The sequence below is a fragment of the Manacus candei genome, unplaced genomic scaffold (genome assembly GCF_025592945.1).
Source record: "Manacus candei isolate 608988 ecotype Guabito, Panama unplaced genomic scaffold, ASM2559294v1 h1tg000034l, whole genome shotgun sequence".
NCBI lineage: Eukaryota > Metazoa > Chordata > Aves > Passeriformes > Pipridae > Manacus > Manacus candei.
The window spans coordinates 3,895,598-3,912,628 of NW_026138082.1; the positions used below are offsets into that span (position 1 = coordinate 3,895,598).

Genomic DNA, 17,031 nt, shown 5'->3' on the forward strand with positions numbered 1-17,031 from the left:
CCCCCAAGGTGGTTGGTGGCTGAAGTCCTTGTCTTGCAAAGAGGAACAGGGCTTGTTCAGCACAGAGAAGAGACTGCTTCAGGCAGACTCAGAAGCAGTCCTCCAGTACATACAACAAGGTCATCGAGGAGAAAGAGTCGTGCTCTTCAGTGCTACTGAGCAAGGGGCAGAGAGAGAACAGGCAAACTGAAAGAAGAAGGGTTCTAGATGGTTATAACTAAACACATTTATATCAGGAGGATAGTGTTGGTTAGAAGCTGTGGAGCCTCTGCTCTTGGTAGTTTCAAAGACACAGCTTCATAAAGCCCTGAGTAACGTGGTCTGATCTGAGACCTGACTCTGTTTTGAGTTGGATGTGAGACTAGACACCTCCTGAGCTCCCTTAGAATCTGAGTTCTCTTAAGATCTACAATTATTTTATTTGATGATTTGATAAGTTCTCTTTTCCTGTTTTTAATGCTACAACAAAACAACTAGTCATACCTTTATACTCTTACTGGCAGAGCAAGATCTCTGGGGTAAATCCTGTTGGGTTTTGACCAATTCTTACAACAATGGAATCCCACCCTCTGTAGGTTACCTAGCAACATTAATCCTATAATTGCTTGATTTCTTTAATTACAGATGGAATAATTTCACAGATCTTTGAAAAAATAATCCCAACACCCAGCAAACACAACATTTAGAAACAGGAGCCAAAAAATAAGAGCTAACACAAATTTAAATCTCACCTGCATATTGGGGAAGCGATTGTCTGAGCCATGGAATCCACCTGTGCAGCTTTTAATCTCAAGTGGTTTTCTATTAAAAATACACAGTTTATATAACTCACACTTTATAAATCATATTGGTCTAAAACACATTCAGTGATGCCTTGTTTACTTCTCTATTTAAAGATTTTTAGAGGATCATCCATAGGGAATAAGAAGTCTTAAAGCTCTGGAAGACAATACCCTTAAAATCAGAATGGTAGTTTTCTCCGCAAATATTATCCCTTTGGAATTCTCATGTGCCCATCAGAGTCATCTGAAGTCAAATAGCACATGACATACGAACAAAATATTTGAATATTTGTTCTCAGGATAATAGATTTTCACTGTCATTTGGGTAACAGAACTTTACACTACTTTATATGAGTGATTCTTAATAGTTTTTTCTTATAAAATCTCTAATGTAATTTAGACCATTCAGTCTAATAAAAAACAAACCTCCAACCTATGCTAGGTCCGTATATATTATTTAAACACATACAGTTCTAGTAACCCAAACCTCATTTGCACAACTTGCACACATCTACAGTGCTACACAACAGGACTTACTAAAGACATGGACTGAAAAATTCTTCCATGATGAAAGCCCTGAATCATCACAGAGGTGTTCAAAATTATATTATTATAGGAGATACCACTATTCTGGGAGTTGTAAATTCTTTCATCAAAACATGTAAGGTAATTAACAGTAGTGGAGTCAGTAAGTTCAAAGACTGACAAGATTGATTCAACCAAGTAATTAATTACATGCTTTGATTTCATGGACTCACTTCGGAAATTCCTAAAGCATAGCAAGATGTGCTCAAGTATCTGACAATGAGGACCTTAGTTTCTAACCTGCCACTATCTCGATACCCAGCAGGGAGAATATCTATAGCTGCCAGTTTAGAATTAAGCCTCCCCAGGCCAGCAAAACCTGTAGAGACAAGCATGCACTGTTTCTGTGCAACATCCCTTTGCTGTGACAAACAAGAATACCACGCTCCAATAGATATCATTGAACTCTCAGCATCTGGAAGAACAAAGCTTTGAGAAAACAAGAAGTTATTTGTTGTATAATGAAGTACTGCAAACTCCAACTTACCGAGCAAGCTGCCATTGGGAGTCTAAATAGAAGTGCAGCGGTTCAATCCGGTCATTATAGGAATAATGGAAACGCTTGGGTAGCAGCTTTTTCATATAAGCTTTGAAAGGCTGGTTTGGTTCTCTGCACTGAAATGTTGAAATTAAAACATAAAATGTACATTTCACCAAAATTTACTTATGTCATGCATAGCTCTCATACAGCACATCAATTGCAAAGGGTCTGCAATAACTTGCACTAAGAACAGTATGATCCCATAAGGCTTGGAGTCATCCAGTCTCCAACATAAATATGAATGAATACTTAAATACTGACTGGTTTTGGATTCAATGGTTTTTAGAAGAATATTTAATACTGGATTATGGACATAATTTACTTTTTTTTTTCTTACAGCCTACAATTGTACAGAACCAAACAGTAGTGTTTAGAATTAATAATGAATTATATTAAGACAAATATCATGATACTTTCACAAGTAGTAGGAGACTATCCAGTGCAATAACTCTATACCTCTGTACTAGAGAAGGTAATAAACATTCAAATGGTTTTTAGATTCAAAGAATCACAGAATATGCTGAGTTAGAAGGGACCCACAAGGATCATAGAGTCCAAGTCTTAGCCCTGCACAGGATAAGTCACTCAGGGACAAAAAGATTTTTCCAAAAACTAAGATGCATTAATGATTAAAAAAATAAAATAAAAACAAAACCACACACAACACAAAATCAAAACAAAACCTCTACTGTAATAATGGAATTTTTGAACAGTGAAGTCATCCATACAAATAGCATAGCTCTCAACAACAGCAGGGACAGAGTGGAAAAACAAATTCACTAAGGTGTAAGTGACAAAAAATTCAATATCCTGTCTCAAAGCTGTTTATCAAAAAAGTGTGAGCAAGAAAATCTTATGCGTGTCCTAACAACAGAGCTGAACTTTATCCTGACTTGGTCCTCAGGTAGTATGGTCCAGATACACAATTTCTCCAGTTTGAAGAGCAACAGGAAACAGTTAGTGAAAAGAAATGAACACAAAGCCTTAGTTAATGCACAACCCAAGAGCAATGCCACCACCTTAGTCAATTTTGATCTTTCCACGTATGGAACTACTTTTGCTGTTGTTATGGAAGGTCGCACACACAGAACTGCACACAGAATCAATTAGGTTGGAAAGGACCTCTGAGATCATTGAGTCCAACCCACCATGTCAACTAGACCATGGCACTAAGTGCCATGTCCAGTCTTTCCTTAAACACCTCCAAGGACAGTGACTTCCCTGGAGTGACTTCCACCTCCCTGTGGAGTCCATCCCATGTTAAATCATCCTTTCTGTGAAGAAATTCTTCCAAATGTTCAAATGAAACTTCCCCTGGTGCAGCTTAAGACTATGTCCTCTCATCCTGTCATTGAATCAAAGTCCAGATGCTATGTAAGTCCAGAAAACAGCTGACACTATAAAATACCTGTAAATGTCAGTAGACATTAAGCTAGAACAACAGATAAGACAATACCTACCGTGAGGTTTCTGACAATGCCTTCATAATTAACTGGAAGAATCACAGGTAAGTATTAGTCACCTAAGTCAAAAAAAATCAGATGTAAAATGAAAGCATTCCCACCACATAATATAATTGGCTTAGTTTCAAAAAATTCCTGGGCATAAGAAACTTTTTTTCCAGAATGAAAACCATATAGAGCAAAATAATCACTAAACTGTCAAAGTATTGCTTTCATGAAATTTTAGTTCAGCCTCTCTTCTCTTTGATTACTTATTTACAGCTTCAAATGTTAAACTATATTAGTTAAACTTTAGTTAATACTATCAGTTACATGTTAAACTATATGTAAATGTTAAACTATATTAGTCACAGAATATTAGAAGAATAATCTAAGAAGTAAGTTTGTACAAAAGAGGCAATTAAATGCTGTATTAATCAAGATGGATTTTTCCTATTTGCTAATAAACTTATAAAAAAAAGGAAACAAATGCAACTATCAGGACAGCAGTTTCATCTGGCAAGCATCCTTAGAAAGACAGCCAAGTGCAAGCTGGCTAAGATTCAGATGCTTACACTCTAGCCAAAAGAGACCATTCCATCATGTAGTTCGACATTTTGTATAACACAGGCCCACTACATTTCACACAGTTAGTCTGTCCCGAGTCTGATACCCAATACTTGACTAAAATACATAAAGTATTACCCTGGCAAGAGAACCATTCATAATTCCTGCAGAGATATATGCAGTGCTACAAAGATAGCTACGCTACTTCATTAAAACAGTGCACATGTCAAAAGCAGGAAATAAGTATTTGATTCCCACATTCTGTGATTAAACATTTAAAGCAGTTTAGAACAGCATTAAGCAATGAAGTAAACAGGACTTAAAAACACTGCGGTTGAGACCTACAAGTTCTAAAGAGGACAGGGAACAATAATCTAGACAGAAAAAAAAGAAACACTCAAACAACATAAAGGAAACTTGCATTCAAAATTCATAAGTACCAAACATTGCAGGCATTAAACAATCATCTAAAATGAGTCTGCTTAACTAATCAAAGTTTAAAATTTGTAAGCATTCATTGATTTTCACTCAGTTTTATTATCTCATTTATGTTTATTTGCAGTTTACTCAACTGCTGTCAGGACATTGGGTCATTTTTTTAATAACTACGAAACATATTATAATATTCAAAATAATATGCAAGTTATGGTAACAATCTAACATTCCTTTATGACAGAAATATTGCAAATTTATACACACACTAGCAAATCAGGAAATGAGGTGAGACATGAGGAGAGGATTTTTGGACTGTCTTGAGCACCAATGATCTTATTCAAAGGAATGGCATTCACAAGGCAGGAGGTATTTGCAGTTGGTCACTCTGAGGCAGCTCATAAAAGCAACCTGTAGGATTCAAATACACTTTCAGACTTAAAAAGTCAAATGGTCTTTAAAAGCACAGGTGCACTACCCAGTATTTCCTCTTCATCGTTACTCAGGTTGACCCTAGCTGGCACTCACTCAAGTTTACTCATGGAATATGTGGAGCTTAAGTTTGTATTTATAAAGTACAAAAAACAAATAACCAAATAACAAAAGTTAGTTTAGCAACTACATACAAGAGAAATACTCATCTGGAACATTATTAGGTCTTAGGCGAGCTGCAGGACCAGGTACAACTATGAAATCTTGAACATTGTCCAGATAGCTGTTCAGATATGCTGTTTTTCTGCAACTCCCTGCTTCCATCCCTGTAAAAGGAAATAAATTTTATTTTAAAGTGGCAATACTGATGTAGAGCAGCCTTGCTATGGAGACAGGTAACTTCAGCTGTAAAAGTGAGAAACGTAATTTCTCTGCACTCTTTATCAGAATCCCAAGACAGCTGATCCAAGATGCACGTAGAAGAAAAAAAACTACACACAGACAAACACAATCAATTCTTTCCTCAGCTGAGAAAGACTCTCCAATTGAATAAACGTACAATTTTTCTTCTCTGAAGAGAAACCTTACAAGCCTAACAACAGAAGCAAGGGTCAGACCAAATATTAATTTAGCTGAGTATCCAACCTAATAGCATTCAGTAACATCTAGAGAAACACGCAACAAGTACAGCATTATGGACTGGTCTTTCTCCCAGTGTCCTTTATCAATTTCCAGAAGCCAAAGGGACTTCGAGTTGCATATTGCATTTGAACTCTTACTTTTAATAATTTTTGACAGGTTTACCCTCCATTAATTTCATAAATACTTTTTAAACCTGTACAGATACTTGGTTTGCATCATTCCCTGTGGCAATGAGTTTTGCAAGTCAGTTCTGTGTTGCATGAAAGTGTGCTTATATTTTGTTTGTCAGAAAAAGACATAGAGAAAAAATTGGTAAAATACCTAGTTTATAGAAATAATTCCAGATATACAGAAAAGCTATTACAGAAATAAAGTTTTGTATTCACAGCCTTCTAACAATGGATGAGGGAACTGACAACTGAAAGGAAGACATGGTTTGTATTTTTGGTTCTTCAGCAATCTTCAAACTGTAGCTGTGTAGTGTAGTTAAAAGACAGAATAAAATGAAATCTACTTTTAACAGTTCAATTTTTTTATTCTATTTCTTTTATCGTCTGGTAATGGTCACAAAAAGAAATAAAATATGAAAACTTTTTCATCCCCCCCATATTCTCCACTTCTTCACCTCCTCATAAAATAATCAGATTCTCACTTACATTGGTTCTCTCTTATATCATCTTGTTAATATAAAACATATTTTATAGGTATTAGTTGCTTTGTTAATCAGAAACATGCAAGTATAAACTCAGAATATTACTTTATAAAAACAGTTCTTCAAAAGTTCTGATATATTTCATAAAATCAAATTTACCATGATCTGATACAAAAATAATATTCAGGCATTTATGCAAGTTCATTTGCTTTAGACCATCCATCAGCATCCCTACTATGTTGTCCACTCTCTGTAATGCTGTAATGACCTGCAGAACAAAAATAGGAATGTAAAATAAGTGTTAAAAATACTGTTAAATATAGCTAAATAAAAATGAGAGCCTGAAGACTGCCTATCACCTGCACTGTTCAGAGTTGCCTCCATCTACAGAAGACTGGTTATATCTACACTATACAGGTCTTAATCCAATTTTTTGTGCACCCCACACTATACTATGACACAGCTACATATTTTTATGTGTTATTTCAGTTGCAGATGCTTAAAAAAAAAAGAAAAAACAAAAAACAAAACAAATTAACAAAAACCCCCAAAAACCAACCAACCAACCAACCAAAAAACCAACCAAAGAAAACCAAACCAACCAGTGACAGGGGTTTTAAAGCATGAAATTGAGGATGCTTGTTGCATAATAAGGAGTACAACCAAGGCCAACAGGGAATGCACAAGGGTGCAGATACTGATGTGCTGAATAGAATAGAGGAAGCCAAACCTGTAGCACTCTTCCTCAAAATGTCTGTTGGGAGAGACCTTGGAGTAAACTGTCCTTGAAATTGTGCTCCAAGACTAATCTTTTCAAACTAGTTTAAAAAAACTGAAAAAGTCAAAGAATGAGCTACCATTGTAGTACTGTTTGTGACCAGGTTCTGGTGTCCAAGCTCACTTGCATAGATACAGCACTGGAGCTACTTTTGAATACTTGCTAAGTACAAAAAAAAATATTTTAAAATGAGGTAGATGTTACCTCATTGAACTACTCGTATAAACTGTCTTGCTTTGTGCAAACAAAGATGAGATGCTCTTGTAGAGACTATATATAAATCCTCAGGATCTTGTTCTCCAGGGCATTCCTGACATACAGAACTTTAAATGCCCTCATTAACCAAAGAAAAAATTGCCAATTTAAATGTGTCCCCTATACTACAATTCCAGTTGTGTCTGCTGCTTCCTTACATGAAGAGTAACCACTCACAGCTCAAGAGAAACTGGCAAGAGCTTCTTACTGTTGTCACCACTGAAGTTAAATACCCAGTTATAATGCCCAAACTTCCTGACCATTCAAGATGGGAGAATTCTACAAAGTTCCTGAATTTCCAAGAACTTTTTTCTTTGCATTTTTTCACTTTGGTCTGTTAAAAAGTAAAGCTATTTAGTACTTTTGAAAACAGTAGCAGTCCCAAAAACTTCTTATTTATACAATAAATCACAGACTGTGATGGGGTGAATGTTCCTTTTATCTGCCTCTTTCAGAAAAGGCATAAAGTATAACTGCAGGGAGATAAGACCAATATTCATCTAACCTTGGCACAGGGACTGAGTGGAAATGAATGACAATTATAATATGAATACTGAACCATCAAAACACATTGCTATGAAAACCTCTGTTCTTGCTAAGTTGAAAGTATACAAATTTTATGTCCCTATTACTCCCTTCCACCAAAAATCAACACAAACCATTAGTAGGAGCAGATAAGACAACATACAAGACATACTCAAACATGTTTTGGTAATTTAAAAGTTATCAAAATAAAGAAAATAAAAACTAGACTTACTAAACAGGCTGTTTATTATACACTTTATATCAATGTTAATTATGGATGGGCTGCCTATTCATCATTTTTTTTCCTAATAAACATTCTTCATATAATCTTGGTTAATATAACATGAAGTATGGAAATTATAGAGTCAGAGCAAAGCTTCAAATTAAGAAAAAATTAAACTACAAAACTACTTACTCCACTGCTTACTGGTCCAAACTTATGGCCCGAGGAATCTGGTTCTTCTAAATACAGAGTGTAAAAGTGTGGTCTATATCAAACAGTACCAAAAATGTAATATTTTACATACATGTTGAGACAGTTTGAAGAGATTATATTTAAACAATGGAGATAATATATTGGAAAGAACGCTGTCATTCAGAGGAAAAACACATTAAAGGGAAATAGAGAAATGCAATTTCATAGAAAAAGCTTTCAGTTATTATATTTAAACAATGGAGATAATATATTGGAAAGAACGCTGTCATTCAGAGGAAAAACACATTAAAGGGAAATAGAGAAATGCAATTTCATAGAAAAAGCTTTCAGTTATAGAAACGGGTATTAAATAATATTTTAACATTATTAGAATCATGGATAAGATATTCCACTCTAACAGGAACTTACACTTGCCATTGTATACCTACCTTTCATCTTCAGGTAACTGCAGCCAGCGAAGGACAGTTACCACTCTTTCTTCAAAAGGGATTGAGCTGTATCAGAATAATACAATATCAACCAACCATGTATTTCCAAGAGCTAAAAACTTTTAGCCATACATTACAAAAAGTCAGTGCATTTTAGCAGAAAAAAAAGTGAATTCATTAAGGGCTATTTAGCAGGATGCAAATTTATCTATGCTAATTGCCTGTGACTCTACAGGAGTTTATGGCCTGATCTAAAGCTCAACTGAATATAGTCCCCATTGATTGCAATCCAATTAGAGTAAAGCTCTCAGTACTGCTTTCGTTTATTATACAAAGTGGATAATTGGCTTCAAGAAGCAAAGTCACATGCAGGTTTTCATTCCTGTATCATGTTATGAAAAAGCTTTGGTTTAAGGGTGGGGTTAGAGGGTTTTTTATGTTTAAACAGTTTGAATACAAGTTCTCATACTATGTCACAAAGTAGATCCTCTACATCAATTACTAAAGCAGACCAAAAATAAGCACATTGACCTTTTAACAATGTGAGGCATCCATAAAATTAGTATTCAGCTACATAACACAAATTCAAGTAACAATGTAGCAGTTCCTAGTGAAAAAATGTAGGTAACAAGACAAGGACCAAAATTTCCATCCTATATGAAGGATGTAGGAAGAGAAAATGGTCCTAGGAAGATAGAAATAAAAAGTCTGATTTCTTGGGCAAGATTTGAGATTATTAAATAACTGGTGATAAATCATTTCATTAAGCAGAAAATGTTCAACTGTAGTGAAGAGCAATCACTGACTAACATATGACTGCCTTAATGTGCAATATTTTCAAAAATTGTAATTAAAATAATTTTAAATTGGAATAGTTTATCACAGTCAATAGTAAAACTTCAGTGTTCATGGACAGTCACATCAAGATCTGATCCATTCACTGTATGAAGAGTTTGGATTGAAATACTCTACACACTCAAAAAAGGTTTTTATAAATACCTTTAAAACATTTGCTGAGGAATGAAAAGATTATTAGACAAAGACTCTGTGTTATACTGAAACAAAGTTAATTGGATTCTAGCTTTTTTTTTTCCATGTTGCACACAACTGTTTAGAAAGTAGGAAAAAAAAATTATGCTTTCTCTGGCATCTGTCCCATTATAATAGTTAAAATCAAATATTCACCCGAGACACAGGCATACATACCCATTGTATTTTTCATACAGACTTGGAAACGTTCCATTAACTGCTACGTCTGACCCAGGCCAAAAGAATGTACCTGCTTTCAGACCCTGGTACACAGCCGTCAGCCAAATCTGCAGCAGAACATTTGCTGTCATTAGTGCAGGTCACTGAATTAGCTGAGTAGCTGACAGACCCCACTGCCACCCTCACTAACTCTGCACCCTTTAGCAAGACCAAAATAAGTGGAACACTCCAGTCAATCTTGCAGGTCACCACTATCTGCAGCCCAGATACACTTTGTAGCCTGATTCCTTATTGCAGGCACTCACATCCCTTCTGCTGCTGCACCAAGGGGAACCAGGGCAGGAATAGGAACCATTAGTAGAATGCAATGGTAGACCCATGGCTGAACACCAGGAAGGTGTTCTTGTGTCTCAAGAAGAGTGACACAAGAAGGAGTAGGAATATTCCAAAGACCTACATCCCACATACTCTTGACATATGGAAGCAACACTGTGGTCAGTTCCTCTGGTTTTACTGCTGATCACATGATTTACAGATTTATGCCTTCCGCGTATTTTCTGCCTGACTCACATCACTCTCTTCTCAGTAGCCTGCAAAGTCTACAACAGTGTGTTCTTTCCTCAAGAATCAAAAAAAAAAAAAAAAAAAAAACAAACCCAAAACCCACAAACAACCTAGTCTTCCCCGCACTAGTAAATAGCTGCATCTGGTCCCTTGCTATTCTTCAGGCTAGTGCTCACCCAAACTTTTCCATGCCACTTCATTTTGATGGCAGTCTCAGCAGTTTTGCGTAGGTGGATGATTGAACCGAGACAATTTCTTTTAAAACCACATCTTTAGACTTAGCAGTAATTTATTCAGAGCATAAACCTTTGGTAATGATTCTTAATACTAAAACTAACTGGTCTGTCAATTTTCTCAGAGAAGTTAAGTGCAAGCCCACTCATATTAAAAACAGAACAAGATCTGGTATCTCTATTAGTTACTTTAAGCCTTCATTCTCCTTTGGGAAAATTCCATTTAAGTTCAACAAAATCTGTTACATTTTGTTTCATTTGTTATTTTGCAGCTCTAGTATGGCAATCCTAATCATGCTGAGTAACACTTCTTGGCTGACTTAGAAGTACCCTCTGTACTCTTTCAACATCACTATGCATTCAAGTGATATTAAGTAACATAGCAGGCTGATGTACAGTCTCAGAAGAGTATTAATACTTACAGGCTGCCCTTGGTACCACTGTGGATTAAACTTCTCCTTACTTTTAAGGGTGAAGGATGCATTTCTTTTGGGGTCATACATCTTGTTATCAATTATACCATGAGATTCAGGATACAGCCCCTGTAATTGAGAGTATACCTTGTTGCAATGTTATAAAGAAAAAGAACCTTCTGACTGCACAAACATGTCTTTTAGACAAGTATATCCATGGAATACTCTATATGTGACTTTTACTCCACCAGTACCTCAAGACCCAAATTTTACAGCATCATGTGCCATGGTTTACAAGCCCTACCTTCCAATTCTTAATTGTTTCTCAGTGAGACAAAAAGAAAAATAAGCCAGCAATTTCTTCTGGGATCAAACTGAAAGATATCTTATGAGTTCACACATTTGTTGTATCTTTAGTACCAAAGACAAAGCAACTACCTATGCTAGACCTCCATCCCATGAGCAAAAGCTCTAGCTGGGATATCTGTTGCAGGGAAGGAAGTGCTCGGGGGCATCAGTTCCTGGGTAGCACAAGGAAACCTTGTGCTCTGCCTTTAAGCAGACTAGCTCCTTTTTACATTTATAAAGGATAAAACATCACCACCATTAGAACCCTGCTACTTTTCACAAGAATAGGAAGTTGAGACAAAGCTCTGTACTGTATACCTCACATGGCTGCAGGGCATGCTTAATGCCTCTTAGTTGCATATTCAGTCATGGAGATTTTCAAGGACTGCACAATTAAGCATCTCATTCCTGAACCTGTTCTCCTCACTTAGCGAGTGTCCTGGTAAACTAGAGAGATAAGACAGGAGGTGCAGATCCTAGTATTTGATTGAATTTTAGTTCTGGCATGACAAAATCAATAAGGAGCTCCTTATTACTCCAACCCTCTGTTTGGTGTTAAAAACCTCCATTTTAGTTTTTCTTTCCATATGCAGGAGGTGATAAATTTGCAAGATCAGTTCTGTTGCATTTCTATGCAGTCTTGGGTACAGCCCATCACAGAGAGAGTCAACAGCAGTATGATGCTCAAATCTCTCATTTCATACTCTACTTCACATCATGCTACCTTAAAGAAGTGGAATAAGGCTGGCAAGATAAAGGAGTCAGGCTGCTCCCACTCCAAGAGAGTGAGCTGCAATTTAGTGGAAATATTTACACAAATAAGGAGTTATAAAGTCATGTGATGTTCCACTGTATGGGAATTCTCACAGTTACCCTTGGAAGGATTGGATTTACTTACATTAGATCTGGCCACTTAGCTGTAGTGTTATATGACTTAATCTAAATTACATAAAGAATATAATATATACACTTTCCTATTCTGAAGGGAAATACTATTATTTTAATAATCCATCAAAAATATACTACTCCCTTGGAGACAACTTGATAGTGAACCATCTATTCAGTGTGGAAACATATAATATACAGGAATTCTTACTGTGACAATGGAGTAATGGTTGGGAAAGGTTTTAGAAGGGTACACTGGTCTCATACTGGAAGTGTATGTTCCACATTTCTCTAGAGGAAGGAAGAAAGAAAATCAGCAACATTACAGAAATAAAAATCTTGCAAGTTTCTCTCATGAAGACATAGTCCTATTAAAAAAAAAAAAAAAAAAAAAAACAAAACAAAACACATGTTTCCAGAAAGTTTTTGTTCTTCAAAATCGTGAGCTTAATTTTTCTTCCCACCTTCATTTACAAGCTGACTAAACAGCTATAAACAAGAATTTTATGTATTCCTAATCACTGACTGCAATGGTCACATGAGCAAAACCTACAGTCTTTGTGAAAAGCATGCATAGATAAGAATGAATAATCAAAGAAATCAAACCCTTCCATGTTGCCCTGGTATGCAGTAAGTTCAGTCTACAGCTTGAGACCAACTTCACCCTGGATGCTCCCAGAGATTAAGTGGCCATTGGCACAGTGGTGCCCTAGCTTTCTCAGTCATCTGTCAAATCACAGCTTACAAAATTATTTTGTAGTCTCATTTTTTGTTTGCGGGGTTTTTAAAATATAAAAATAAGCTCATATTTTAGAATGAAATTCAAAGCTTTCTTTATCTTGATATAAAATCATATGGTTTAAAAGAGATTAGTGTACTGTATTTGTCGGTATGAGGAGCCAGGCCAAAGCAATTGAGAAAACCTTATTTAAGGGGCCTAAATTTCCACTGGCAAATGTATGGGCCCCAGTTTTCAGAAAGAAAAGAAAAAGAAAAAGCCTTCATTAACAACTTAAAAAATGCTATGTGATAACCCAAACTGCTTCAACAGAAGCTAAAGAAACAAAAGTAATGAGCCTATAGAAAGAACACCACTGGGCCATCATCTTCACTATGACTATAGGTAATTATATATAATATAAATAAAATAGAAATGAAAGGCTTAATAACATAAAATGTGTTGCATCAAGGCACTTTGAACTCATTGAATTGAGGTTTTGATTACTTTTCAGTTGAAATAATCAATTTGAGCTAATCAAGAGAGAAAGAAGCCAGAAAAATAAATGTTCTCAAGTCCTATAGACATTCTCTCCCACATTTGCATTCTGTATAACAAATCATAACTTGTATCTTTTTTATTACTGCAACACACTTAGCACATTTCAACCATTTCCAAGTCTGTTCTTGAGGTTGTTTTCCAAAACTGTAGTTTTTTGGTGGAGGTGGGTGGAGAGGTTGATTTTTTTTTGTCTTTTTTAAAAGTAAAAGAAAAATACACTTAGAAAATTTTTGTCAAAAATCCTAGGGGTTTTTTTGCTGGGATTTTCCATCTTTTTGGCTTGTTGCCTTAGTTAAAGACAATTTAATACAAAAGGATGATTTATCTTAAACTTGCAATATCATAGCATAGAAGCATGTGAAAATGTCTTCTCTAAACACCATATGACACAGTAAGGCTTTGCCTGGGTTCACACCTCAGTGACACCAGTTTTCATTCATGAAACTATTTTTCTCGTACCGAAGAATATCTGCCTTATCTGAGTATTTCACCCATCACTTTATGATGAGGGGGAAAAGGAGAAAGCTGAAAATCCTGTAGTATACTCTGTTGTAAAAGTCTTCTAGCACATTGCCAAAAAATGCTGCAGAGTAATTTAGAAATGTTAACATAACGCAGAAATATTTCCTCCCAGATTATTTCTAATTTTGTTGTGTCTAAAACATGTATTACTAGACATTCTGATATTAAAATCCTTTAAAAATCATCACAAACTCTATAGTTCTGGAGAAGTGAAGTGACTTTGATGAAGATCGTAAGATATTTGTATTTCTTAGTGGTCAGAATTTATCATAGATTCAGTACAAAGAAAAATACAAGATTATTATAGAAGTCAATGAGAGAAGTCGCACTGTAGCCTATCCAGACCAAAGAATGAAGAAACTTTACACACAGAAGTGGATATCACAGACTAGAAGTCCCACAGATGCTTTGTGGCACTGCTATCTTTTATCTCGGGCAGAGCTATGATAATTTGTAATAGCCAGCTTCTCCTAGCACTGCCCAAGAAGACTTCTCCAGTTTAATTTTTTTATAACTGCATCTAATGAAAACTTTTCAAATGCCTTATTTTATGCTAACAGGGAATGAAATAAGGAAAAAAAAAAACCATCCTCAAATACATCTGTGAATTGTTATCCTCTGGAACATATCAAGTGGTGACAACCACTGCATAAAAAAGCAAGTATTTTTACTCACTTATTTTTAGTCAAACTGAAACCAGGCACCCCAGGTAGTAATTTATGAAGTCAAGAAAATTGGCATATTTTTCAGACAAGAAATACCATCAGTTCTTTACAGACCACAGCCAAAACAGAAACAGGAAAAGTAACTAAAGTTACTTAGGCCTACATAACTAAGACACTACAAAAGTTAGGGAATAAACATGTACTGGTGAGGTTCTCATTTCTTCTGGAAATGTTTGTTAAATGAAGTTTTCCTTGGATTCATCACATTTCTACTAGCCCTTCTATATCATCTGCTCTTAATCTCTTTTTTCTCTGTCTTCTTTTTCAAATATAATCAAATGCTTTCTACCTTACTTTCTATTTTCCAAACCATTCCACCTAAATATGAGATTATATACATTATAGAGTAAAAAGGGTCTATTTCTATTTTGAAGAAATAAAGTAAGCTCACAGCAAAAAACATCCACCTCCGAAATATAACAGGGCTACCTAATAATTTAGAAGATTTCACCAAAAATCCAAAGGGTCCTTTCCTCATGCCCTCTCTCTTTCTGCCCTTACACTCTCCCACACCTCAAGTCCTGTGTGTGGTTGTTATTTAGGACAACTACTTCCATATTCATGGGAGAAAAGTGAGGATTTTAAAGAGTAAGCATAGCTGCATCTATGGATTTTTCAGGTAAGACATCATAATATTTCTTAGACAAATAAACTACTCACGTAATTTGCTAATAACAGGGAGAAGTCCACCCCAAGTCTGCAAATATTCTGCTCTGAAGCCATCCAATGAAAATAATAACACTGGAGACTTGGTAAATCTGAACAAACAGAAATTAAATATTAAAAGACAGACTCTGAGAAATAATTTCCTATCACTTATTTCAAGAAAGTTTCCCCCAAATAGTTGGAATGTTCATTATGGGGCTATAAACCAGGCCAAGGAAGTAAATTGTCCTAAGCAGGAAGGTTTGCAGGCTGGCACAGTGGTGACCAGACAAGCTGTCTGGTCTCTCTGCTTGCAAGCTGGCATAAGAGTCCTACCCAAAGACATTGAGGAATGCAGTAGGGTATGTACAGAGAAGTCATGACAAGGTTTGATTTCAAACACACCCATAACATGAGATGCTCAGGTAATCCATCTGGTGGGTTTGATACTCCTTATCTTGAAATCAGTCCCACTGGAGCAATGCTCAGCCCCTTCAACCCCACTTTCCCACCCCAAGGTAAGAGCAGGGAAAGAAATAAGGCAGTGGGAAGCCTTATTTTAAAATAAAATTTCCTTTATTCACTTTACTCCTGAACAACTTGTAATCCAGCTGAAAAAAAAAAGAGGATTTATATATATATATATATATATAACACAAAACTGTAAGCAAGTCTAATGTACAGGGTATTTAAAATCAGCAATTATAAACACACATTTTTCCTTTCATCTTATAAAGATTATTCAACCAAGAAGAATTTGCTTACTGTACCAGAAGTACTACCCATCTCCAAACTCAATGTGGCCCTGTGACTGGAAACACTGTAACAGTATTTCTGTCTGGAACTTGACAGATAAATTCAGAAACTTATTTCACTGGAACAAGCTAAAATAAAATCTGCCTTTCCAGTTTCCACAGGACCTATGTTTTCCAGTCTTAACTTGTTCCCAGCTTCAGCCCTGTTCAAACAATTTCTCTCCAACTGTAAGTACTTAAAACATTGCCTCACAGACAGGAATAGTCATCAGTAACTTCTTCCTTGAAGAAAACATACCCTAGGTTTGACCTATAGATATGAGGACACGAGGCAAAAAAAAACCAAACCAAAACCAAAAAAACCCCACAGCAGTGCAACAATAACTACTGAAAATATAGATTCCCATAAAAGAAGTTAATATATTTTACATGTCAATGTTTCCTTTTTATGTTTGCAAATGGTAAAATGAATATTTTAACTTTGTTGCACTTTAGTTTCCCAAAATAAAACAGTGATGATAGAAGACAAATATTATTTATAAAGTGTTAACAATTTCTTCCGTGTGGTACTCCACAAAAAATCCAAGCAGTCATTTACAAGGGAAACATCTATAAGCCTTATGTCCATTAAACAAATGTGACTATATTAAGCTAAAGATTAGTCAGGCAATCAAAACATGTCTATCTTAAGAAAATTTTAATCGACAACTTTTAATCAACAGTTCAGTCAAAAGGATTTCGTTACTCAGAACCATTACATAGCCTGCCCTACACTCCAGACAGAACAAAACATTTAGTTGCATTTCTAAGATGCATGTTTGTATCCTGGTTTTTAATTTATATGGCATATTTAGCATCATCTTCTGAAAATCTAGTAGGGGCAACTAGTTGGGAACAAGAAATGAATGATTTGCAGACCAAGACTAAAGCCCTTTGGCAGAACAGAGTAGGGAAAC

General features: G+C 35.6%; 1 protein-coding gene across 5 annotated transcripts in view; it reads right to left on the reverse strand.

The window, feature by feature from the left end:
- The window catches only part of LOC127473180 (ectonucleotide pyrophosphatase/phosphodiesterase family member 1-like), a 54,525-nt gene that overhangs the window by 13,118 nt on the left and 24,376 nt on the right, over nucleotides 1-17,031 (reverse strand). For all 5 annotated transcript variants that reach the window (XM_051792545.1, XM_051792546.1, XM_051792547.1 and 2 more), the window contains 11 exons: nucleotides 15,336-15,433; nucleotides 12,361-12,440; nucleotides 10,926-11,045; nucleotides 9,704-9,813; nucleotides 8,498-8,563; nucleotides 8,049-8,121; nucleotides 6,235-6,343; nucleotides 4,976-5,107; nucleotides 3,369-3,400; nucleotides 1,855-1,982; nucleotides 732-801 (listed from right to left, as the gene is read on the reverse strand). In XM_051792545.1, the coding sequence (XP_051648505.1) occupies nucleotides 732-801; nucleotides 1,855-1,982; nucleotides 3,369-3,400; nucleotides 4,976-5,107; nucleotides 6,235-6,343; nucleotides 8,049-8,121; nucleotides 8,498-8,563; nucleotides 9,704-9,813; nucleotides 10,926-11,045; nucleotides 12,361-12,440; nucleotides 15,336-15,433 (1,018 nt within the window). The remainder of the gene's footprint in view (nucleotides 1-731; nucleotides 802-1,854; nucleotides 1,983-3,368; nucleotides 3,401-4,975; nucleotides 5,108-6,234; nucleotides 6,344-8,048; nucleotides 8,122-8,497; nucleotides 8,564-9,703; nucleotides 9,814-10,925; nucleotides 11,046-12,360; nucleotides 12,441-15,335; nucleotides 15,434-17,031) is intronic.